Genomic DNA, 25,525 nt, shown 5'->3' with positions numbered 1-25,525 from the left:
TTTTTTTTTCCACCCTGGGGAAACAAACGGCAGACATAACGGTGGGAAGTGATGATCGGTATACCAGAATACATTTTTCCATCTACTTCTTCTGTCTGTGCAGGACGCCGATGTGTTCAAGTACCACGTGATTGCCAAAGAGCTGCTCTTCCCCAACCACCTGTCTGACGGCACGCTGAAGAGCACTCTGCTGGGCAGCGACTACCAAGTCCAGTTCCACATTAACAACAACAACCAGGTAACAACGATCGTAACCGTCACTTTAACGAATGGACGGATGTTCGATTGTTTGTTTTTTTTCTTCCTTCCATTTGTGCAATTTATGCCGATGAAAATAAACTAAGTTAATTTTAGGTCAGAGTTTGCAAATTAGTTATATTTTGGCATAGTCCCAGAATTTTTTTTAAAAAAAAAGAATCAGTATAATAGATCTTTAAAAAAAAAGACCTCATTGGCTTGAAGAACGCAGGCAGACAAATTATAGTGTTGATGTTCAAATTGTGCAGATTCGGTGTGAGGAAACAGATCACCCTTATTGAACTTAAGCCCAAGTTTCTGTGCAAGTAAACTCACGATGCCTGTGTCCTGAACTTCATATCTGCTTTTCATTTAATCTTCAAAGTTCGATTTTCTGTGTTTTTGGTTTTAGCGTGAAAGAATCACAGTTAATGTACTGAAACATTTAAAAACCCTCCGGTGTGGTCAACAGGGAAGAGTCTGATTTGTTTCTCCCTCTCGTTGTCCTCCAGACGTTCGTGAACAACGTTGCTCTCGATGGGACTTACACCGAGACCCAGTACGGCATCGTCATAGTCCTCCCTCAGGTCCTCGGTGTCCGCCGCAACAGATGCAGCAACCAGATCGCCCTGCAGGTCAACGTAAGCACGGAGGGAGGAAATGGGGGGGGTGGAAAGATGGATAGATGCATGGGTAAATGAACGGACGGATGAACGGATGGATATGTGGATGGATGTTCTGCAGCAGCACAAAGAGCTGTGTGAAGGTGAAGATTCAGTAGACCGGAGGCTGTGTTGATTAATAAATTCACTGTCAGTCACATCACCGGTCTTATCGCTCCGAAACAGCTCAGCCAATCAAAGCGAAGCTCAACGCACAAAGAAAATCTCTTGATAATTGCGCTGATGCGGATTGTTCAGGGTATCACAATGTAAACACACACCACAACTAATCTGCGGCCACAGGCAGATGTTTTTTTAAGTTAATTTGTAAAATGATGATGCAATATAATAACGTTAATGATAATTCATTTTAAACCCCAGTTGATGAAAAGGAAACACAGACGAACAGGATAGATGAAATCTCCCACGCGGACAGGCAGATCATCGAATTAATAACCGACAAGTGTGACGTGTGCAGCCATTTGTTTGGGTGTTTTGTAACAGCTTGGTTTATTTGCATTTGTTTAACAAGGTAAACAGTGTAAACAACTGTGCAAAATGGCTCTTCATCCTGACGCAGCGCTTCACAATTCAGATATTGTAGGAGACTTATTTATTTATTTTTTTATAGCTTTTCTTTATTCCTCAGTGACCCTCGAAAATATATGTAAACTTGGTCACGCATGTAGAGTAAGAAAGAGAAAACAGATGGATGGATGGATGGATGATTGATGGATGATTGATGGATGGACGGATGGACGGACGGATGGACGGACACCCTCTCACCGTCTCTCTGTCTCCAGGGAAGGTGTACAGACTGTGCAGGACCCCCTCGATGCATCTTCAGCCATAAACCAGTAAGCAAAATAACACAAACCTGTGCAGCTTTGTCCAAAATCAACATTTGCAACCTCAAAAATGACCTCGGATTGATTGAAAGTCAAATTCAGACAAAACATCCACAAAAACCCGTTTTTGTTTGCTCTTTAAGCAGGTTCAAGTCTTCATCCAGAGTTGTATTCATGTGCAGTTTTTCCTCTCTCAGTTTGTGTTTTACTGCGTTTCCTTCGTGTTCGGCTGCAGATCAGAGAACAGTTCCCGGCCAACATGCGGTCCAACTGTAAATACAGGAAGCGGGTCGGGACCAGGAGGAAGTCTGTGCCAGGCTGTAACATCAAATGTCTTCGGCTCACCACGGTCTGCTCACACGACCACCAGCACTCTAGTTCTCCCATGTAAACCACAACCGCTGCTACTCAATGCTTTAGTCCACCTCCGAATTGGGAGTCATTTTAATTTAAATGTACAAACTTTACCGCAAGGGATTTCCTGTTTTTGTCACAGGAGTTTTCTTTCAAATAACTGGGTAAAAAAATATAAACCTTAAATATAAACTTCGCATCAAATCAGTGGTGGGTGTTTTTACAGCTGAAAAAAAAAAAAAAATCAAGATCAGAAATAAAAATTGACCAGCTGACAAATATCTCTAAATATTGTGTCTGTAACGGTCCAGTGACGTCTGAGTAAAGGTGTGAAAAGCATTTACAAAGACACCCGTCGCCGCATGACAAAAAAAACTCATCGCTGGCAAGAAGTCAAAATGACCGAATCTGGGTCTGAAACGGGTTTATTGATTTTTATTTATTATTTATTTATTTATATATATTTATTTATGGTAAACACATAACAATTATAACAGTTCTGATGTGTCTGTCCCGTAGGATCACGCCTGTTGCCCCGGTTACTACGGCCATGAGTGCTTCAAGTGTCCCGGCGATGCCGGCAGCTGGTGCTCCAATCATGGGGAGTGTCAGGACGGTAACCATGGCAATGGTGAGTGCCGTTGCTACGAGGGTTTCCATGGCACTACGTGTGAGGACTGTGAGCCGGGACGCTACGGAGTCAACTGCTCCTCCAGTGAGCAACGCACGCACACACACACACACACACGCACACACACACACACACACACACACACACACACACACACACACACACACACACACACACACACACACACACACACACACACACACACACACACACACTTACTCACCCTAAAGGAAACACCCCTGGATACACTGACATGGCTTTGTCTTATTAAACTACACCATCAAAGCATTATATTATTAAACCCTCAGAGCCGCTCAATTAAAACTAAATCATGTTTGGATTCTATGAAGACAGTGAGGTGTTAAATTTTAGAGTCCGATGAAGAAGTTATCGCTCATTTATCACAGAAAACAAACCAGAAAAACAACTAAAAACAACTAAAAATGTCTTTGCCGCTCAGAGTGGCCGATAGTCGATACGGAGACCTTCATGTCAGACCTGAAGGAAATTGAAAGGAGCTTCATTTTTAAATGACTGTGAGGGCAAGACGGAAAACGCAGCAGCAAAATAAACTCAAGGGCAAAAAGAGAATACGTACGCCGGACTCTGCACGGCACAAATCTGTGGGATGTTTATAAAATCCAGTCTATCACGACAATGTGCTGAACTGATTTACTGTATCGCTCCTCTGCCTCGAATCCTGTATTAAAAACTGAGCTCGCCAGATCGTGTCGATATGAATAACTCCGTGTAGCTTTACAAACCTGCAGAGTTATAAAAACCTGCAAGACAACAAACACACCTAACATGCCGATGTGGCTTGAGACTAAAAAAAAAAAAAAAAAAAGCAGCAAAACTCGACAAACTTATTGTGCTAACGAACCTGTGACCGTAACACAGCTGGGAGGAGAACAAGCTCGCGCATCTTTAAATCTTTAAGTTAATTTGTATTTATTTTTTTTAAACACGTGTGTGTTGCAGAGTGTGCGTGCGACCACGGAAAGTGTGAAGACGGCCTGGCAGGAAGCGGCAGGTGTGTGTGTTACAGAGGTTGGAAAGGAATTTCCTGCTCTGCAGGTGAGACACACCGACACACCGAAGTCGACACCGCGCTCGCGCACACACACACACACACACACACACACACACACACACCATATCATATCTGAACTCTTATCTGCTTAAATCTTGTGTGTGTGTGTGTGTGTGTGTTTGTGTGCGTCTCAGAGATCAAGGACGACGCCTGCGGAGGCGTGTGTGACGAGAACGCCAAGTAAGTCCTCCCGTCACGGTGTCTACAGCTCGGTTGCGCGTTCTGCATCGAGCGGACAAAAAGTCGAGAGTGCGCGTTTGCCAGCGCTCGTAGCGATGAGCGGTAATTTGCCGCTCTGTTTTTGGACTTCACTTTTCTGTGATCCAAACAGTGTGACGTCAGAAGACACAAAAGTCCCGAATCGCATTTAATCGCAGTAAGATTTAAGTTGATGTAGCAGGGAATAAGAAATGTACACAAAAGTTTCACATGCTTCATTTGAATTTTTTACGCGTGTGGGAAATGAACTGTATGAAGTATTTGGAAACGTTTCTCAGGCAGCTGTGTGACGCTTCAACGTCGTTTTACGCACAAGATTTCATCCCGAACAGCTCAGAGTGTGAATCTGAGAATCTGTCAATATGAAGCTTGAAGAAGTGACCGTGAAAGAAAACCAGCAAAAAAAAAAAATCTTATCAGAGAATTAAAAAAGAGAAAAAAAAAGTGTTTAAACCAAAACTGCAAAAAAAAAGCCGTGCTTTGGAAAAAATTATAGAAAAAAAAAAAAAAATCCTCTTTAAAACTGCACAGTCGGTCAGGAAGGGGCTCAGAGGATTCAGACGCCCGCTAGACCTCAAACACAGAAAGGCTGCAGGTCACAAAAACATTGTGACGGAAAGAAGAAAATGCAGAAAGGGGGAAAAAAAAACAACCAACAACAACACATCGCCTCATCTGTCAAACATGGTGGATGCTTCTGCAACGGCTGCCAACACAGCTGGTTTCACTGCTGACAGCAGTAAAGCAGAGGTGTGCAGGAGAATTGTGATGCATTAAAGCAAACTGGTTACGGAAGGAAATGCAGTAGTGGTGCGCTCATGGGAAAAATTATATTTAAAAAAAATACAAATGTTGTTGTTGTTGTTGTACAACAGTCACGGAGGAATACGATATCGTATCAGACCTGAGATACACGCAGATTGTGATCGAGGTCGACGACGTGGAAAAGATGATAAAATATCACCGCTCATAACGGGCAATATTCGCTGATGTGATTTGCAATGATTGAAGTTATCGGCAGCTTAAAGGTGACACGACATGTTGAGCAGTTTGTCCTCTGCTGCAGCTGCATAACGGGGCCGAAGGGATCGGCGGCCACCTGTTTGTGTGTGGCTGGATACAAAGGGAACGGAACCCACTGCAAAGGTAGAAACACACACACACACACACACACACACACACACACACACACACACACACACACACACACACACACACACACACACACACACACACACACACACACACACACACACTCACTCACACACACTCACTCACTCACTCACTCACTCACTCACTCACACACTAACTCACTCACACACTCACTCACACACACACACTCTCACACACTCACTCACACTCACACACACACTCACACACACACACACACACACACACACACACACACACACACACACACACACACACACACACACACACACACACACACACACACACACACACACATCACACACACACACTCACTCACTCACTCACTCACACACTCACTAACTCACTCACACTCACTCACACACACACACACACACACACACACACACACACACACACACACACACACTCACTCACTCACACACTCACTCACTCACTCACTCACTCACTCACTCACACACTCACTCACACACACACACTCTCACACACTCACTCACACTCACACACACACACACACACACACACACACACACACACACACACACACACACACACACACACACTCACTCACACACTCACACACACACATATCACTCACTCACTCACTCACTCACTCACTCACTCACTCACTCACTCACTCACTCACTCACTCACTCACTCACACACTAACTCACTCACACACTCTCTCACACACAGATTTAACCGCTCTCTCTCCTCGTGTCTCTCAGAGATGGATCTGTGCAGCAGGTCCAACGGAGGATGTTCAGAGTTTGCGATTTGTACGAAGGTCTCCGGAGGAGAGAGGACCTGCACCTGTAAAGACGGGTACACCGGAGACGGGGTCGTCTGCCTGGGTAAGTCGTCCTGACCCCTGACCTATGACCCCTGACCTAAACCTCCCCCAATATCTATCAAAACCGAGAGTCTTGAGATATCTGAAAGTTCGTCGAATTCAAGCCCTTGAAGTGAATCCACCACAAGAGTCGGCAGAGATTCTTTCCCGCCTTTTTTCTTTGCCAGAGTTTTGACTTTCAAGCTTCCACACAAAGCTGCTCTCGTTTATGAGTCGGGGTTGTTTTGAGGTTAAGTTGCAGACAGTTTTTTTTTTTTTCGATTTTGTCGTTTTCTCAAGAAAAAGCGAGACTTTTGTGAATACCTGTGCGTAAGTTTTGATTTGTGTCCGCCACAGAATATCGTCGCGGAGGCTCATCTGAGCTGTTCCAAATTTTATTCTGCAGCCAGACCCTGAAAATACAGCCAGACTCATAACGAGCGACTATAAAGAGTCGTGCAGCAGATGTGTGACCTGCACGGAGCCCTGATCTGAACCTCCCGACGTCCGTCTGGGATCACGTTAAAAAAACAACAACTGAGGACACCGAGACAAAATCCACGAAGGAAAAGAAATGAGAAAACGAGAAGATCCAGATTGTGTTGAACCTGTTGTCTTTTCCTAGAGATGGACGGCTGTCTCGTCAACAACGGAGGCTGCCACAACGCAGCACAGTGCCTCAGAGCCGGGCCGAACATCGTAAGGCAACACTGCGGTGCATTTAAATGTCACATTTTTGACTGTTGCGTTTAAAAACTGTTTGATTTTACTGCGGCTTTTCCCCAAAAATTGTCAGGACATTTTTAAACTTTACATGTTTACATGTGGGAATTTGCAAAAATTACAGGTCGACGTGAATATTTCTTTGGTCTAAGCCTCCAAATACAGTAATTTGTAATCACTTTCATATTGAAAACGACAGAAATATTTTAGTTCTGATCTTAAAGTTCAACACAGACTGTATGCACATGCAAAAAAATTGCTGCATTAACTGCTGCAAAACAGGAGTGAAGAAGAAACGATGATTTGATTTGAGGACGGGCTGAACTCGGCGAGGAAACGGATGCATGAAGCGATTGTTTTGCTGACTGACGGATTTTCTTTGTCTGCTCTGTTGTCGTCTCCAGACGTCCTGCAAGTGTTGGCTGGGCTTCCAGGGATCGGGGCGGTTCTGTTACCCTGTCAACCCCTGCAGAATTGTACGTCTGTCAGTCTTTATCCTCTTACAAGATACTGACACCTTTTTTTCTTTTTTTTTTAACTTGTTTTTAAAGGTACCACCGAGGTGGAGCTCGGAGTTTCTGCAGTTTGGTGAATTTTCTGTGTTCTTGCCCTGCCGTTAGTGAAAAGCTGGCTTTTAAAAATATATATATATATATATATATATATTTTATATAACTATGCTAATTTAAGACTTCGTCTCTGCAACACGGCACAAAGATATCTCTTATTTTAGAATGCTTCAAACCAAACATTTTACATACTGAACCTTTTCAATAGGAGTTTTGAAAACAACTTTTAAAATGACTGAAGTCTTGGACAGAGATGGCTGCTGAATAAGTAAATACGAGGGACACCGGGGTCCTACTGGGCATGTTATGTTGCATTTTTCTTGTTTTCCCTCAGGCAGCTAAAACCTGTGGTGATTATACAGCAGCAGGAATGATGTTGCATCTGCAGTCTGTAATTATGAGAATACAATACACAGCTGGATGTCTTCATGTATTATTTAAATCCTCTGAAAGGCTCTGGGATGTAACTGAGTTGTTTAATTCAGATTCCAAGTTTATACTGTGAGATCAGTCGTAGTCTTCGTTAATTAAACTGAAGATTTGAAGAAAATCTTCGTCTCCCAACGTCTCCTATCAGCAGTGATGCTGTTGGCACGTTTGGCACATAGGATCCTTTATAACCTGTTTGATTAATTAACCTAAAATATGTTTATCTTAATTGTTCTACGTTTAAATAACAGTTAAAGAAAAATAAGCACTTTTGTTTTATTTTTTATTTGTTGTTATAAAGAAGCTGTTAAACGACTGCACTGCACTTGATCTAACTCTTTCCAAGGATAAGTCTGAGTACATCATCTAGTTTTGACGTCTTCTAAACTGTAAATTCAACATCGTCTGCTCCTGTTAACGTCTTTTTGGGGGAAAGCTCTCTGCGCATTAACCCGCTGCTTCCCAAAAGGGTAAAGAGGGTCGAGAGAAGCTGACATGATCTCCACCTGCTGTTCATAACCATTTTTATTAGTAGTAGTAGTAATAGTAGTAGTAGTAGTTTACTGGACTTTTGTTGTTTGATTTTTCACACTTTGGCCTCAGCTGCTGTAAAGCTCGCCCTGTTGCCTGTCTCTGTGTTGCGATCCAAAAGATATGTGTTGCGTTTGTGTGCAGAACAACGGCGAATGCAGCCGCTACGCCCGCTGCGAGTACCTGGGTCAGGGTCAGAGGAACTGCACCTGCCACCGAGGCCACGTGGGAGACGGCTTCAACTGCAAAGGAACCACCAACAATGTGAGTCGCGCCAGCCGCTCGCTCCCACGCTGACCTTTGACCTTCTTCCCACTCATCATTTACGTTCGTGCTTGTCCGTCTTACAGGAGATTTACAGGGAATCGGATAACATCTTCTTCCGTCGAATGCTACTGGTGAGTCGCTGTCGTTCGAACGCACGTGATTTTAATTGAAGCGATCGCAAAATGGAAACTGAAAATGATGAAGTCCAGCTGAAATGAAATCCATCCAGTTTTCCTGAATGTCCTTGATGTTTGATTTAACTTTGATGCAGCGACGGCACCTCGTAGTCCTCTACTGGATGTGAATATTTGATTTGATTGATATTTAATTAATAAGCACTTCATTAAAACTTTAAAAAAAACTTAAATTATTTACTTTTCAAACTATTGAAGAATTAAAATGATGATTTCTTTTTCTTTTCTTTTTTTTTATCAGTCTTTTTAAGAAACTGATGGTTCATGACGTACTTTTTGAAATATTTCTCACAGACCTTGAAATATTATTTTATCTCGTACGACCAGACTATACTGAGTGGGTGGTAATTACTGAAGCCACTAACACTTTCTTTTTTTGTTTATTTAATTTGAAACATTCTTGTAACTCAGAAATTTAAATTTGCTTTCTTTATTTTCATTGTGTTTCGTAGAAGTCAGACACTCCTAGCCTTTATGGCGACGGCCCGTTCACCGTCTTCTCCCCCGTAGAAGAATCCAACTCAGACTCCACTGTGAGTGCAACAACTGCTGCTTGTTTGTGATCCAATATAACACAATATTGTTTCTGTGTCTTTCAGATTTAAAGACTTCCCAGTCATTCACACACGAAGTCACAGTATTGATCTGTAATAATGACCGTTTTTCGTTTGTTTCGTCATCCGTCTGTAATTAATTGACTTCTGCGTGTCTAGGTTGAAGCCTGGAGGCAGGCCGGCCGTCTTGATGATCTGGTTCGCTACCACGTCGTTTCCTGTGAGACTTTGACCTTGACTGACCTCAAGACCACCAAAAGTGCTGTCGCGATTTTGGGGCACACACTGCAATTCAGCCCGCAGCAGGTAACACACACACACACACACACACACACACACACACACACACACACACACACACACACACACACACACACACACACACACACACACACACACACACCACAATGTTACCTGTTCAAAAACAAACTAAAGAAATGGGTTTGGATTTCGTTTTAAAAACTATTGATTATCAACTCGGTGGAGTAGAAGTGAATGTAGGTTTGTAAATAAGTTTACTGGGCGATTTTAAGTTATTTGGATGCTTGACTGAAAGGCTCTGGACTCCAGAAAGGAGTCCCTGATCAGTTTGTAACTTAATAATTTGTGGAGGACAGCAGCTCCACTCGGCTTCATTAAAGGCCCCGTCACACCGTGTGAAATCTTCAAGCAAAATCTCTTGATTTGAAGTCGAGAGTTAAATCGAATTTGCGCTGTCGAAGCTAAAGACGGACTCAGGAGTCGTCAGGAAAGAAACGGGCTTCCTCAACTGTGTCTCTCCTGCAGGGTTCAGTCTGGATCAACAACAGATCGAGGATCGTGAAGAGCGACTACATCACAAATAACGGAGTCATTCACCACATAGACACACTGCTGACGCCTTACAAGCTGGAGGACAAACCCCCCCTTCGTGCTAGACTGGTGCGCTGAGTTTGATTTACGTTAATCAATGATTAATGATGAATCTGATTTAACCGTGTGATGTCTCTCTCTCTGTCTCACTTTGTGTTTAGATGAACTACACATCGGCAGCTGCATTTTACGGCTACACCCGCTTCTACAAACTCGTGGAGGTAAGAAAAAGAAAACAAACACACGCACCTCCCGGACTGATTTCTCCTCCCACGGCTACGTCTCCCGTGCCGCCTCCTCTCCATCACTCTGCAGCCGTCTTCCTCTTTCATGTACCCCCTCCACCTCCGGCTCGTCTCCGCATCCTCCTCTTACACCTCCATCTGAAAGATTCAGAGAATCCGGAGACATCTCTGCGCGCATTAGGACACACACAGAAAACAGACACTATTCGCGTTGTGGAAATCACTGCATGGGCTCAGGAACACTTAAGAAAATGATTGTCTCTTAACAAAGTTCATCGCTGCATCCAAAAATGCAGGTTAAAACTCACAAACTCTTTTTGGAAATAACGGTTGACTCGTTCTCCAAGTGCCCAAATACTTCATAGGGGCTAGTGTGAATGAGCGTGGAATGTAAATATAAATGACAATAAAGATGTGGGACTGGGGCAAAAAAACAAAAAAACAACGTATACGACGAGTACTGCTGTTAATCTCTCCTGTCAACACCGTGTGTAGGACGCAGGGTTGCTCCCTGTGCTCCAGATGTCCACCCACCAGCCGTACACCATGTTCTGGCCCACGGACAACGCCCTCGACTCCCTGCCGGCTGAGAGGAAGCGCTGGCTCTCAAGCCCAGATCACCAGGACCAAGTGGTTGCCACTCTGAAGGCCCACATCATACGCAACTCCAGGGTAAGGAGATGGCCGGATCAATAACACAATGGTCTCCCAACGGGGTCCAATCCAGAGGGGAAAGAAAGAAACACATGCAACCACTGATTATTTATCCGTCCTTTATTTTCTCAATTGTTGTTTTTTTTTGTTTTTTTCAAAATTTCCCAAAATCCAAAGTGACATCCTCCATGCTTTTTTGTGTGTGAGTCTGTACTGCTGTTTCTCATTTGATGGCAACGCTAACAAGTGAAATTGTGTCAACTTTCATTGAATATCATTAACTTTTTGGGGGTTGGAGGGGGAGGGGGGGTCGGGGGAGGGGGGGGGTCAGACAAGTAGCAGCGACGGTTCAGTACTGTCTGCAGGAGTTTGACGTAAATCAATGTACTGTCCTCTGAAGTGATGGGAACATGATTGTGTGTGTGTGTGTGTGTGTGTGTGTGTGTGTGTGTGTGTGTGTGTGTGTGTGTGTGTGTGTGTGTGTGTGTGTGTGTGTGTGTGTGTGTGTGTGTAGCTGACCAGCATCGGTCAGGTGGGTAGATCCTCGGTGTTTCGCACCATGCACGGATCCACCATCAAGCTCAGCTGTGACAAGAACCTGGTGGTGAGAGAAAAAACACACACACACACACACACACACACACACACACACACACACACACACACACACACACACACACACACACACACACACACACACACACACACACACACACACCGACTCCAAACAGGCAGCCATGACACCTCCGGCGCCTGGCAGCTGCACGTTGCCATAGTAACTCGTGTTGTCAGATGGAGCGAACACTGTTTCGTCTACGGTTTTTTAAAAAAAAAAAAAAATTTAAGTCTTGGTCTGTTACACTTTCACAGAAATTCATTATGAAAAGTCGTGAAGTCTCGGGGACTGATTGGAAACACATTGATTAGAGCGACAGGCATTGAACGGACAGAAACTGGAACTCGGCTGCTGCAAAATAAGAAGAATCGGCAGCCGGACGGTTACCGAGTCGTCGCTTCATTTTCCTGTTATCATACGCAACGCCTCCCCTTTTTTTTTTTTTATTTATTTATTTACTTTTTTTTTTTAACTTTTTTTTTTTACCCACTGATCTGATTGATCGTGAGATGATGCGCCTACACGTTACCGTGGTTACCGCACGAGGTACAGAAACGAATACGGCATCCGTGATGGTAAAGATTGCGGTTATATCATCGGGTGGATTTAACTTGAATTCATGTTAAATCCTGTTGTTTTTGCTCCACACAGCAAACTCCACTGAATGTCTTCTGTTTCGTTCTGTTCTTGGCTGTATTTTGGAAAATGTATTGATTTTGTGTGTGTGTGTGTGTGTGTGTGTGTGTGTGTGTGTGTGTGTGTGTGTGTGTGTGTGTGTGTGTGTGTGTGTGTGTGTGTGTGTGTGTGTGTGTGTGTTTTCAGGGGGCAGTCTTGGTCAATGAGAACGCCGCCCGGGTGACGGAGCGCCACATGACCTTCTCGGAGGGTGTGGGCTACGGCATCGACCACCTGCTGGAGCCGCCGGGCCTGGGAGGTTACTGCGACGCCATCGAGAACAAAACCACCTACGTTAGTCGTGCTAATGTTAACGCTGCCGCCGCTTTGATTTCCCGTAGTTAAAGAAATCAACGCTCGTTTTTTTTTTTTTTTTTTTTTTCTGTTTACTGGGTTTTTTTTTTGTTTTTTTTAAAGCTGCGACGTAAAGTTGCAGGAGGAGAGTTTTAAAGTTAGCATGAACTGAAGAGACACCACAAGGAAAATTCACCGGATTTAAATGATGATTTCATTTATTAGAGATAACAAATTATTATTTAATTCCAGATCAATTGCTGCGATCACAGGATTTGAAGTACATGTGCGCAGAGATTACTTCAAAGAGGCAACGGAGTCCGAAATGGAGGAAACTTTTGCAGTTGATTGGCTTTTATTTAAGCTCCAGAGGAATTATAAGTTGAAACAGGAGTTGATTGTAAAAATACGGCCTAAATTTCAGTGAAGGATTGTGGGTATTCTGCATAATCTCATCATCGCCAACAAATCTAACACTTTATAATGCGGGAAATTCTCAAACACATTTAGTTTCCACCGCTCCCTTCTGCATTTCTTTGCTTATTAAACTGAATTCAGTTGTTTTCGTATCACAAACCGGACTCAATGTTGGTCTTGAATTGTTTTAGGGTCGCTGTGGCAACTGCATCTTCCTTCCACCGTGTTCCCCCAGACAACGAGACACGGTAATGTCTGCCCTTCAGATAACAACAACAACAACAACAACAACAACAACAAAAATCAGCTGCTTGCACGATACCTGAACTTGCGGAGTTAAACGCTTTTCTGCCGTCCTTCCAGGGAAAGACGGAGCGCTGTTTCACGCCTCGCTCCAGGTACGGGCTCGGCTACTCGCGCTGGTATGACGGGCTGGACGATCACTTCAGCCGGAGGGGCTGCAAGAGAGTTTGCGTTTATCCTTCCTGGGTCCAAAAGTGCTGCAAAAACCACTACAGCCGAGACTGTCAAGGTACCCGGGCTGTTTTCATTTCAAGATGCGTGTTTTGATGAACTTTCGATCGTCTGGATGTGATGAATGATGAATTTTTCTTGGTTTTGACTTCGACTCTTTCCCCGTGCGTCTCAGTGTGTCCCGGCGGTCTGGAAGCTCCTTGTGGTAACCACGGAAACTGTTCAGATGGACTTCTTGGCTCGGGAGCCTGCAGGTGCCACGCAGGATTCAGAGGAAACGCCTGCGAACTGTGCGACAGCGGTCACTACGGCTCCAACTGCACAGGTACAACACAACCAGAACCAGAACCAGAACCAGAACATAGTGTGCTTAGACCCAAACTGAAGAAAATGCCAAGACTATCGCAATATTCAGTTTCTTCCCGGTAAAAACATCCTAAGAGAAGAACATTCTTTAGACGTGAGCTTCATACCGTGGGAGGAAAAAGGATTGAAGGCCAATTAAACATTTTCAGTGCTGTGGAAAAAATGATTTGAACCCTATGAATTAATAACTACCAGATCTGTTTTGGCAGCAATAACTTCATTCAAAGGTTTCTGATGTCCGTGGATCAGACCGGCACCACGTTCAGCGGGGATTTTGGACAATTATTCCTGACAGAATTGCCTCAGGGAATTTTCTCCTTGATAATGAGTCACTGTCCCAGATCACGATTCTCCCTCCTTTTTTCTTTTTTTTTACACCACGAGAACATCGTGATGTCTGTTTTGGTTTTTTCTTTCTTTTTTGGGGGGAGAAACCAGAAAATTCTCAGTTAATAAAATGTCTCCCCCAGATATCTCGGTGTTGTTCGCTAAAGTCGCTCCTCCTTGTTAGTTTTCTGGAGGTCCATCTGAAAATAATCCCGTCATTAATTATAAAACAAGCTTAAAAAAGATGTGTTTTTTTTTTGGGGGGGGGGGATGTGTCTGTTTGATTGGCAGGCCTGTGTTGCAGTCAGGTTACAGCTATCGGTGGGCGGGACGTCGTATCGCCGGGTTTCCAATCGGACGGAGTCACATCCACCGCTCGCTCCCTCCCCGGCTCGTCCAAATATGGTCACTTCCTGCTCCAAACCGCTCCGAGCTAGCAAATCCCGAACCCGAGGCTTCATTACGGCCGTTCACGAACCAACGGGCGACGTCACTGCTGGTTTCTGCATGTTCAGCATCAAACCACCTGTCGATCTCCCGTCTGATTCCTCTGGAGAACGAGACCCTGGGATATCTGAACTCCTTCACTCGGCCCAGCGTCTCTCTGACCGCCAGCAGGAGGCGGAGCACAAAAATGGGATTGGGAAAAAAAAAAAAAAAAAAAAATCTTACCGAAGTTGAAGGGACGAAAACATTTCATATATCCACCGCAGCTGCGCTGTGACCCGGTAACACCCAAGCCGAAAGACAAAAACAAATCCGCAGACAGTCTCACCCCCATCAGCTCTCCAGCAGTCTGTCGTCATAGCAACGCTCCACACTCAACCATCTCACAGCTGGGTGTGCGACCAGCTCAGGACAAACCTGCCAGCTGTCTTCACTCCGAGTCGCCCGGCGGAGCGGGTTTATAAAAAAACAACAACAACAACAACAACAACAAAAAACACTTACCAGCTGCTGATCATCGCCTGTTTTAGCATCACAGGTTTCTTTTAAACGGCCTCCTCAGCGTTTCTCAGCGGGGAGACTCTGAGGAAGAGGAAGGCAGAGGCCTGTCAATCAGAATTAAAAGAAACTCCTCGCTGGTGCAGAAACGAAAACACGCCGACACGCTTGTTTAATTCATGAGGTAAACTGCTGAATGAGGTTTCTGGAGTTCTGGGAGTCGTGGTGAAAACTTTCCCTTTCGTGACATTTTACGTCGTCCATGTTGTTGTAGCTCTCTCAGTCACACTGACGATTTAACCAAGAACTATTCACAGAGAGCTCCAAACATCAGTCGCAGAACCAGAGAACCAAACCGCAACCGCGGGGAACCGCGTCGAATACGCGTCACGCCTCCGTCGGATCAGAAAAGCCTGTTAAGTCGTGTTTTTCTCCCCTCAGCTTGTCGCTGTGAGAACTGGGGAAGGTGCGACGACGGCATCGAGGGCTCCGGACAGTGTGTCTGTCAGCCCGGCTTCAAGGGCGACCGCTGCCAGACTGATATCGGTGAGTTTTGTTGACTCTTTATTTTAACTGTCAAAAAAAACACACAAAATCACATTAAAAGACTAAAAGCAACTCGAGACTTTATGGACTGTACTACCCGGTCTGTAGCTTCCAGCCTCGAACCCATCGGTTCTTAATAAAGACGTGTATATTTATCTATATATATGTATAGTATCATTTTAAAATCAGGCTCGGTAGCTTTTTTTAAACAGCTGGATGCCGGGAATCATTAAAGACTAACGTGCAATTAAACTTAAACTTAGTTAGTTTTCAGCTCAACATATTAGTTCTCCCACCAGTAATAAATAGTTTTGAAAGTCATAGAAACAATAATAACTTTCATACAGTTACAATCAGAAAGCCTTTTGTTGTCATTGTAAGCTGCGCTTAGCACCAAAAATTACTAAAGGATTATTTATGAGCTGTCGAAGCAGCGGGGACTCGATCAACAGACTTGTATTGTTTTAAGTGTTGTTTTTAAGGGTTCAGCTGCTTTCACGTCTTTCATGAATTTCAGCTCTCCAGTGATTTTTCAACTTCTTTTATTGACACTTCAAACTCTTTTAATTAACACTTCAAACCGCTTCAGAGCTTTCAGTCGTCATTCCAACATTTGACTCTTGTTTTCAGTGTTTCAGAAACGAGTTTTGTTTCTTCATCGCTGCTTTCTCGACCTCGTTGTCAAATTCTTGACCTTCTACAAATGGACGTACCTCCGATTGGCGTACAAACCTGACATCGTACTCGAACACGTTGCTGACATCAGCAGTATTGTAAAGGCCTGTTTACCTGGGTTTTTTCCCCTCCTTCCCTCCCTCCCTCCCTCCTTTCCTTCCTCCCTTCCTCCCTCCCTTCCTCCCTCTGTGATGAATCCTCACGCCTGTCCGTCTTGTCCAGGCTCGATCCCGGAGGAGTGCCGGCAGTGCGACGCTCAGGCTGACTGCGTGCCGGGTGCCGGTTGTCAGTGTAAACCAGGATTCGAGGGGAACGGCACCGCCTGCAGCCCGGAGCCACGTGAGTCAATCTCTCGCAGCCTTTCTGTCGGCACGGTGACGGTGATTCTTACAGGAAGTAAAAGCGGCGGCATAAAAGGGCATCGGACTAACCAGAGCCGGGTGTAACGGTTATGTAATAAAGTGATAATAACTTTAAAAAAAAAAAACGTATTACAAAGTGCTTTGTAATCATAAAAGACAAGAAACGGGAAGCTGAGTATAAAAGTCCTGACCTTGGAGGAAAAACTCCTTTTTGGCTGAAGGCCAGCAGCACTTTGTTAGATCAGCGTGACCCAGCTGTGGCTGAAATAAATAACTCCAGACTCTCATTCAGAAGAAATAAAGTGACTAAGTCTTGACTTTAAGCGTATATTTGATAGAGTTTACACCCACATCAGGTCGGCAGGTGAAGGGACTGCAGCTCTTCTTATACAAAGGACTCCTCTGATGCTCCGTTAACTTCCTGCTTTTTACCTGCAGTTTAGTCCTTAGCGTTGAAACGTGTGATCAGGTGGTTCGAGTTCATGTGACTGAAATTATTTCAGGGGTGATCGTCCAGTAAAATACAAAATTGCAAAACAGTATTAAAGGTGGATACGAATATGGAGACGTTATCAATGTATGCAGATGATGTGCTGCTGTTTTTTTTTTTTTTTTTCTTTATCAGGATCGGCAAGAACAACACTACATATTAAACTATGGATGTCATTCAAGATATTAAGTGACAGATGGTGGAAAACAGCTGAGTCTCCTCCTTGTTTCAGTGGGGATGTTGTTCTTTGCCTTAAAACACAGATTTTATTTTTCTTAGAGCTGATGAGTCACCAAAAAACACGAATTATGTCTCGTCCGTCCAAAAAGCTTTTTCTCTCAGAAGCGTTGCCACTTCTGTATTTTTTTGTCAAACTCCAGTCTGGCTTTTTGTATTTGTCTTTAAAAAGAAATCTTCTTTCATTCAGAAACTGACATAAAGGTCCATCAGGCACTCTGAGATTAGGTTTTGTCCGTTTTTTTGAAGTTTTCTTTGGTTCTTTTTCCTCCGTTTGTACGATCTGTTCAGTCAGTTTTCCTCCGGCAGCCTCGTCCGGGAATGACGGCCTCAGTCCTCAAAGACCTCAAACGTCCTGATAATAACTGGGTTCACAGGATCATCAACGCTCTTCTCCATCTTCCAACGACGACACTTCTCTTTTGTTCACGTTCAGCGTGGCGTTCGACGTGACACCGAACAGCGCAACGAGTGCTTTCCTCCATTTCAAAGGGTCCTGAATAAGATCGAGAGCAAAAGCGGGTTTGAAATATCACCACAATCCACATATTTATTCCCTCCTCGGAGAGGTATATCAAACATTCGGTCCGCTGTAGAGGATGCTAGAGGTAGAGAACAGTGGGCTTTTACAGATTTTTGTTGAAAACACCTGCAGCTGAAAATATTGCTGTGAGAGCGGGGGAACTAAACTAAACAACAAACAACTAAACAATGAGCTGAAACTTGCTGTAAAACTCTGTGAAGCAGCTGCAGTTTTAATGATTATTCTCAAAATGGCCATCAAAGTGTTGATAATATCCATTCTGATTAAACTGTAATCCAGTTATAATTTTTTTTTTTTTTTAAATCCCATAATGCTCTCTGCTCTGCATATACCGAGAGGGATGTGTAAATATGACGATGCGTTACCAGAAGTGACGTTTTGCCGCGGATCACATGACGGTTTATTTAAAACCCTCTGCAGCGCCGGACCTCTGCTCCGAGTACAACGGCGGCTGTCACCAGAGCGCCGACTGCAACCAAACGGGACTGCTCGTCAACTGCACCTGTCAAAGCGGTTACCAAGGAGACGGCTACTCCTGCCAGCCCATCAACAGGTGTGTGTGGCCTGTCTCTTCCTGAGAACAAAGTCCCTTGAAGTTTTGCCTGTGAGATGTTGAGATGTGACATCGGGCTGCTGTTTCTCTGCCCGAACTGCAGGTGTGTTGAAGAGAAGAACGGACTCTGCAGTGACTTTGCGTCCTGCAAGTTCACGGGTCCGGTGAGTAAAAAAAAATCTCAAATCTCTTTTCTATAAAATGCACTTTTGCCTGTTGTGTTATTTTTATAATATTTGTTCAATAAAGATCCAGAACAGAGAAAATTGCAGCAAACTCCAACTAAAACTTGACAAAACTGAATTGATCTTTCTTTTTCAACTTTCACCGCCCAACAACACATAGATACGTTAATTCATTTCCTGCTTTCACCTTCCTCCAGAACGAGCGTGAGTGCGAGTGCCTGCCGGGGTACGTGGGTAATGGAGTCCAGTGTTTGGAGACGGTGGTGCCCCCTGTTGACCGCTGCCTGGAAGACAACGGAGGCTGCGACCCTGTGGCCATCTGCAAGGACCTGCATTACCACGGTAACACGTCTGTACTCACTTTTATTACCATGGTAACACATTATCGCTTCCATTACCAGAGTAACAGATCTGCGAAGACTTGTGTTCCCATGGTAACAAACCTGTCTTTCTTAAATTACCATCACGGATTGGTAACGCATCCGTGATGATCACCGTTACCGACACTTCAAATGGGACTTCTATTTCCATAATGGCACATCCATGAAAACTTGTATCACCATGGCAACACATCCGTAACCGTAACAGGCGCGAGTGTGTAACACGTCCATAAGATCCATCTTGTAACACCAGTTATCGCCTGTCACCATGGTAACACCTCTGGAGCCACGAGCCAGCAGCTGCAGCGCAATCACGCGTTGCCTCTGCTGAGCGGGAGCCATGTTGGCACCACAGTCCCTACTCCCATTGCAGTTTCTATGGTAACTACCGAATCCACAGCAGGTGACCTTTTGTAGCATCCGCGTTGCCATGGTGATGCAATGTGGACGTTGTTTATTGGTTCTGGGTTTGAATAGTGATTTTTTTTTTTTTCGGGGAATGGCAAACAAACGTCAACAAGCGCTGAGCTCATTAAGGCCCGGAGCTCGTTAGGGCTCGTTAACCACGGAGCTCGTTAAGAGCTCAGAGGCTGTTAATACCCAGAGGTGATTCTCACCTGCGACTCATTAATCAGGGTGTAAAGATAACACAGAATTTACTATTAATAATGCAGTTTGTGGTCAAAATTATGTTTTTAATTCACTTTGATGGAAACAAACACCCGACAGCCAATCAGAGAACAGGATTTAAAAAAAAAAAAAAAAATTTAGCTGCGGTACAATTCATTTTAATCGAGGGTAATTCTTTAACGCCAGATTTTTATTTTTTTCTCAACCTCAAATCAACGCTGCATTTCGTTTTCATATGTGGAGATTGAATTGTTGTACCGAACAGCGCAGCAACAGTACAGGGATGAGTAATCTGAAGAAACGTCGTGTCTCAGCCAACACAGCGGGAGTTTTCCACCTGCGCGCTCCGGAGGGGAGGTACATGATGAACTTCAGTCAGGCCGCCGCCGCCTGCCAGGCCGAGGGCGCCAAGCTGGCCAGCTTTAAACAGCTGGGAGACGCACAGCAGGTAAACCCACGCACACCGAAGGGTTTCCATGGAGACACCAGACAGGTCAACACACACCTCATGTGTAAATATGGTATATTTATAAGAAGAAAAAAAACCAAAAACAACATTTAATCAGATGAAAGCCATCGTTTTCAGTGGAGAGTGAATCAGCACTTTTGGAAACGGTGGAGCGAGAGCAACGTGCACCGCCGAGGGTTCGTCTCTAAATTACACTATGATTGTTATGACGCCTCTTCAAGGCAAGTCAGTGCAAAGACTGACGGAAATATTTAACCACCGAAGGAATCACACCGAGGCTGAATTGTCAGAAGTCACAGAAATATATAAAGAAGTAATAATACGAGGTCAGGATTTATTTTTTTATTTTTTTTGCTCGGGTACATTCAGTATCTGTCTTCTGTCCTCTTTATGGACGACAGGAACGCACTTTCAGTAACGGTTGAAGAAGTCCGAGTGATTTTACGTGAAGCTATTGTGAGACCAAGAAAATATTATTGGACAAATCGGAACTAATACAATTCAATAAACAACAGGAGATATGAAAGGTATCATGATGGTCAGTACAGTTACAAAGAGACTGCATTCACAAAGCATAGACCAGCTGTCAAATTAGTTACCATGTGCTTCATGTCAGGAAGAAAACAAAGCCGTTTTTAACGTTGTGTTAAATACCAAACAGACAGGAGTGAAAACTGAACCTCTGTGGCTGCGGTCAGAAAAAAAAACAAAAAAACATCCAACTTCACTATTTATTCCAGTTCATTTTAAGACATTAATTTAAAAAAAATGTTTACCTGTCCCGACCGCCGCAGCGCACGCCGGGACTTACGATCGATCATTTACTCTGCCGCGGTCTCTCTGCTCCGGTTCTGACAGCTGGGGATGCATCTGTGCGTGGCCGGCTGGATGGAGGGAGGGGAGGCGGGGTACCCGACCCGCTTCCCCTCCGCCAAGTGCGGCGACAACCACGTGGGCCTGGTGATGTACAAGGAGCCCGTGGACCCGAGCACCAAGTACGACGCCTACTGCTACAGGCTCAGAGGTACTGCGGCAGCGTGTGTGTGTGTGTGTGTGTGTGTGTGTGTGTGTGTGTGTGTGTGTGTGTGTGTGTGTGTGTGTGTGTGTGTGTGTGTGTGTGTGTGTGTGTGTGTGTGTGTGTGTGTGTGTGTGTGTGTGTGTGTGTGTGTGTGTGTGTTCGGACAGAGGCGGGTCCACCCTGACTCGTTCTCCCTGTTCGTGTGATCGCTCCAAGGTTTTGGTTCCCGGATCAGCGTCTGTTGTTTACTTCGCAGCAGCATCGATGACCCGCGTGTTTGTTTTGGCTTTAAATAATACTGGATCCATTCAATCTGTCTTATTTCCCATGAATGTGACTTTTTGGGAGGATTGAGGGGGGGGAGGGGTCAGGTCAGGTCGAATTTTTGCACTCTTCACCTCTGGTTCAAGGAAAACGGCGTATTTTAAGGCAGAAAACATGAGGCAAATTTCTGTTAACTTCAAGTCAGGATTAAAAACAAACATTAAAAATGAAAAAACACTGCAGCTTTAAAAAAAAAAAAAATCCTATTATTTTCATTATGGTTCACTATGTTTTTAAATAATGCATTGATTGTTTTGTCAGAAAACAGAAAAATATTTTTTTTCCACTTCAACTATATTTGATCTAAGTTATTTACATTCCTACTGATTTTAATGTGTGTGTGTGTGTGTGTGTGTGTGTGTGTGTGTGTGTGTGTGTGTGTGTGTGTGTGTGTGTGTGTGTGTGTGTGTGTGTGTGTGTGTGTGTGTGTGTGTGTGTGCGTGCGTGTGCGTGTGCGTGCAGATGTTTCGTGTGCGTGTCCCGTTGGCTACATTGGAAGCGGAGACTTCTGTAACGGCATCCTGACCAGCGTCATGGCAACATACAGCAACTTCTCCATCTTTTACAAGGTGAGTGCGACAGCTCAGCTGTTTTAGTTGTGTAAGAATAATTCTGCTTTATAATAAACATTATCACGGACTGTGTATTAAACACGAGGGAGTCAAATTTGGCAAGAAATAAAATAACAGTAAAAAAAATATTTTTATATTTAATATTTTTTACTGTTATTTTATTTCTTTCCTGCATCTATAAATGCTGCTGTAGCGAAAGAATTTCCCCTTGGGGATTAATAAAGTAACTATCTATCATCTATCTATATCTTTTTTGAGGGAGAAGTGCCAAAATTTTGCGATTTTTCAATTATAAACACTGACTTTAACAAACTTATTTTAGGTGTTAATCAGTTAAATTTGACCAAAACAAATCAGACGATATAATAGATCAAAAAATACAAACCATGCCTACATGAGTGAAATGAATAAATATACAGTAGTTCATCAAAGAACCTTCATATTGTTGATCAGACATCACGAATGTCACTTTGGGAGGATAATTGAATCCAAATATTTCAACGTCCTCTCTCTCTCTAGTTGCTGTTGGACTACAGCGGCTCGTCCTCGAAGGGCCAGCAGCTCGTTGAATTTCTGTCTGACAGGAGATCTGAAGTCACGTTGTTTGTACCTCATAACGCCGGCTTCGGCCAAAACCAGGTGAGCACAACACAAAACCCGTCAATAATTTCTTCCTAAATTCATTAAAATTATAAAACAATGGCCTAAAAAATATATATATTTCATGTTCCAATCGAAACAATCTGTGAATTAACTTAAACATCAGCTACTAACTAAATGCTTTAATGAGAAGATGATATTGAATCTATTCAAGACAATAAAAGCAGATTTTTAAAAAATACTAATATGTAACTGAAAAGGCTTTACATAGTATTAAAAAAAGAAACATTTAAAATATAAGAGGAAAAACAGAAATTTATAACAGAAATGAAAACATGAAAGCACTGAAGGTGAAAGAGTAAAACAAAGGAGGCCCAAAGATTGAGCCTTGAGGAACTCCACAAATCATGTTGGATCAATTGGTTGGTGAATTTGAGACTACAGGCCTGAGTCACAAAGTTAATACGTATATATATATATTTATTTTTTTTTTTTAAATGTGGCATACAGCTGTTCAAGTAACTCATACAAAATATTTTTATTTAATAAATTCATTAGTCTTCAAGTGGTAGTTGCAGCGGGATTGTTAATGTGAAATTCACTGTTATTATTACAGTGATTACAATCCCTTATAAAATACAGCAGTTTCCCGTAATATAGCAGTTTGTAATACATATTATTTGACCCATTAATGCAAAACAGAAATACTGCAATTAGTAATACGTGTTTTTTATTTATCAATATTTTTAGCTCAAACTCAAGGCTTTGGAATATGTGACCGACAGTTCAGGTGAAACTGAAGCCTGTAGAGTACACTAGTATTTATAATATTGTTTTATTAACCCCGTATTATTGTGTAATTGTAAAGTTGAAGCCTTTTCAGCATTAAGCGAACGTTTTACTGCAGCATGCAACACCCATATGCTTGGATCTTTCTTACTTAATTGTTCCTAAAAAAAAAAAAAGGTTTTATATATATATTTAGACCTGAATGAATGAAATCAAACCACCAGTGGGTTCTAAGTGACGGAGCTGTGAGTGAAATGCAGTCAGTTTCTGTTCTGCGTTTGTGATTAGACTTTGTCTGGAAGAGATCTGGAGTATCACATCTCAGCCAATCACAGCAGACGACCATTTAAGGATCTGAGACACCAGGAAGTCATCGCATCGAGACTCGGGTTCAACCTGACTGTTACCCAAGGCAACAATGAGGTCAGAGGACACGCACACGAACGCATCCCACCCGGTCCATTGATCCAAACATAAACATTAGAAGAAAAAAAAAACGATGTTTATGGCAACACGACCAAACCATCCAAGAAAATGTGATTCCATTTGACTAAAAATTATGAATTTTCACACACATTTGAACCATTATCTGTAACGACACATTCAACCAGACGTCCTCTCGAAATGTGCAAAACTTCTACGGGTGTTACTGCAGCGGGTCAACTCCTACCAGAGGTTTTCTCTTCTCCTGTCGTGGCGTTTATTATTGAAACTTCTCCGGAGCGGCGAAGAAGTGTCATCGTAGTTTAGGCGCCGTGCAAAAACATTGCGTTGCCGGCGCATGAAACACCTGGTGGTGTTTTGATGTTATTTTTCTATTTGTTTATCCACCAGCATCCACTTACGTGTGTCCACGGGAGGATTTATAGTCGTTAATAAATACAATAATAAACACTTAGATCTGTTTACGAAAAAAAAATATACAAACCATTTACCGAATGTTTATAAACTGCTTTGAGATGCCAAATAAGGAGGGAAAACGTCTTGTTGATTTATGATGTCGGCGTTATTTGTGTGATGACTTCAGAGCTCTAAACTGGTGAACAAGCGGCTGCTGCTGGAGTGGGACATCCCGGCGGTCAACGGGATCATCCACGTCATCGCGGGCCCGCTGAGAGCACCTCCCCCACCGGTGAGTGACGATGATTGAACACCGAGCCGCTGACGATCGCAGCCGTGCCCCCCGAACCGGCAAAACTGCTGAACGACCATTACTGACGAGCATCCTGCACGGAGTAATGTTATCCTTGTGTGAATTTTTTTTTTAGGAGAGGCAGATTCATGGTCTAAATGAATTTACAATCTACTGAGAATTAGAGAAGCGGCAGCAAATACAACAGCTGTAACTATGGAAATTTAGACAGCGTTCGAACAGTTATTAAAAGTTAAGTTAATAGAACATCATCAGGTTCTTGGATGTAAAATTAATGTGACTTTTAATTAGCTAGCTTTTAATGCTTGAATCAAAGAGAAAGGTTACGTTCCAGGATTAATGACGGTTTTATCATATTTTGGATGATATTACTTTTTATCTTATTTTGGACGACATGCTATAGTATGACTTTTTTATCACATTTCTGACGACATGCTATAGTATGACTTTTTTAATCATATTTTGGATGACATGCTATAATATGACTTTTTTTTCCATATTTTGGACGACATGCTATAGTATGACTTTTTTAATCATATTTTGGATGACATGCTATAGTATGACTTTTTTAATCATATTTTAGATGACATGCTATAATATGACTTTTTTTCCATATTTTGGACGACATGCTATAATGACTTTTTTTTCCATATTTTGGACGACATGCTATAGTATGACTTTTTTAATCATATTTTGGATGACATGCTATAGTATGACTTTTTTAATCATATTTTGGATGACATGCTATAGTATGACTAATCATATTTTGACTATAATATGACTTTTTTTCCATATTTTGGACGACATGCTATAATATGAC

The 25,525-nt window shown here is 43.1% G+C and overlaps 1 protein-coding gene across 1 annotated transcript in view; it reads left to right on the top strand.

The window, feature by feature from the left end:
* stab1 (stabilin 1) overlaps window positions 1–24,702 on the top strand; it is a 54,189-nt gene extending 29,487 nt beyond the window's left edge. The window contains exons 35-68 of the mRNA XM_069711246.1: window positions 104–238; window positions 750–878; window positions 1,703–1,756; window positions 1,983–2,096; window positions 2,621–2,816; window positions 3,714–3,809; window positions 3,960–4,005; window positions 5,111–5,190; window positions 5,943–6,068; window positions 6,672–6,745; window positions 7,174–7,245; window positions 8,443–8,562; window positions 8,649–8,696; window positions 9,212–9,292; window positions 9,473–9,619; window positions 10,100–10,234; window positions 10,327–10,386; window positions 10,906–11,082; window positions 11,579–11,668; window positions 12,503–12,649; window positions 13,258–13,314; window positions 13,430–13,598; window positions 13,716–13,865; window positions 15,620–15,724; window positions 16,622–16,738; window positions 18,453–18,585; window positions 18,689–18,749; window positions 18,968–19,112; window positions 20,095–20,228; window positions 21,108–21,273; window positions 22,054–22,160; window positions 22,683–22,802; window positions 23,841–23,975; window positions 24,580–24,702. Of these exons, the coding sequence (XP_069567347.1) occupies window positions 104–238; window positions 750–878; window positions 1,703–1,756; window positions 1,983–2,096; window positions 2,621–2,816; window positions 3,714–3,809; window positions 3,960–4,005; window positions 5,111–5,190; window positions 5,943–6,068; window positions 6,672–6,745; window positions 7,174–7,245; window positions 8,443–8,562; window positions 8,649–8,696; window positions 9,212–9,292; window positions 9,473–9,619; window positions 10,100–10,234; window positions 10,327–10,386; window positions 10,906–11,082; window positions 11,579–11,668; window positions 12,503–12,649; window positions 13,258–13,314; window positions 13,430–13,598; window positions 13,716–13,865; window positions 15,620–15,724; window positions 16,622–16,738; window positions 18,453–18,585; window positions 18,689–18,749; window positions 18,968–19,112; window positions 20,095–20,228; window positions 21,108–21,273; window positions 22,054–22,160; window positions 22,683–22,802; window positions 23,841–23,975; window positions 24,580–24,702 (3,849 nt within the window). The remainder of the gene's footprint in view (window positions 1–103; window positions 239–749; window positions 879–1,702; window positions 1,757–1,982; window positions 2,097–2,620; window positions 2,817–3,713; window positions 3,810–3,959; window positions 4,006–5,110; window positions 5,191–5,942; window positions 6,069–6,671; window positions 6,746–7,173; window positions 7,246–8,442; window positions 8,563–8,648; window positions 8,697–9,211; window positions 9,293–9,472; window positions 9,620–10,099; window positions 10,235–10,326; window positions 10,387–10,905; window positions 11,083–11,578; window positions 11,669–12,502; window positions 12,650–13,257; window positions 13,315–13,429; window positions 13,599–13,715; window positions 13,866–15,619; window positions 15,725–16,621; window positions 16,739–18,452; window positions 18,586–18,688; window positions 18,750–18,967; window positions 19,113–20,094; window positions 20,229–21,107; window positions 21,274–22,053; window positions 22,161–22,682; window positions 22,803–23,840; window positions 23,976–24,579) is intronic.
* The last annotated feature ends 823 nt before the right edge of the window (window positions 24,703–25,525 follow it).

The sequence above is a fragment of the Brachyistius frenatus genome, unplaced genomic scaffold (assembly GCF_029030835.1).
Source record: "Brachyistius frenatus isolate BFR_SWC_R1_liver_20210118 unplaced genomic scaffold, ASM2903083v1 Contig_98, whole genome shotgun sequence".
Classification (NCBI taxonomy): Eukaryota; Metazoa; Chordata; class Actinopteri; family Embiotocidae; genus Brachyistius; species Brachyistius frenatus.
This window is presented reverse-complemented; position numbering and strand designations above follow the sequence as displayed.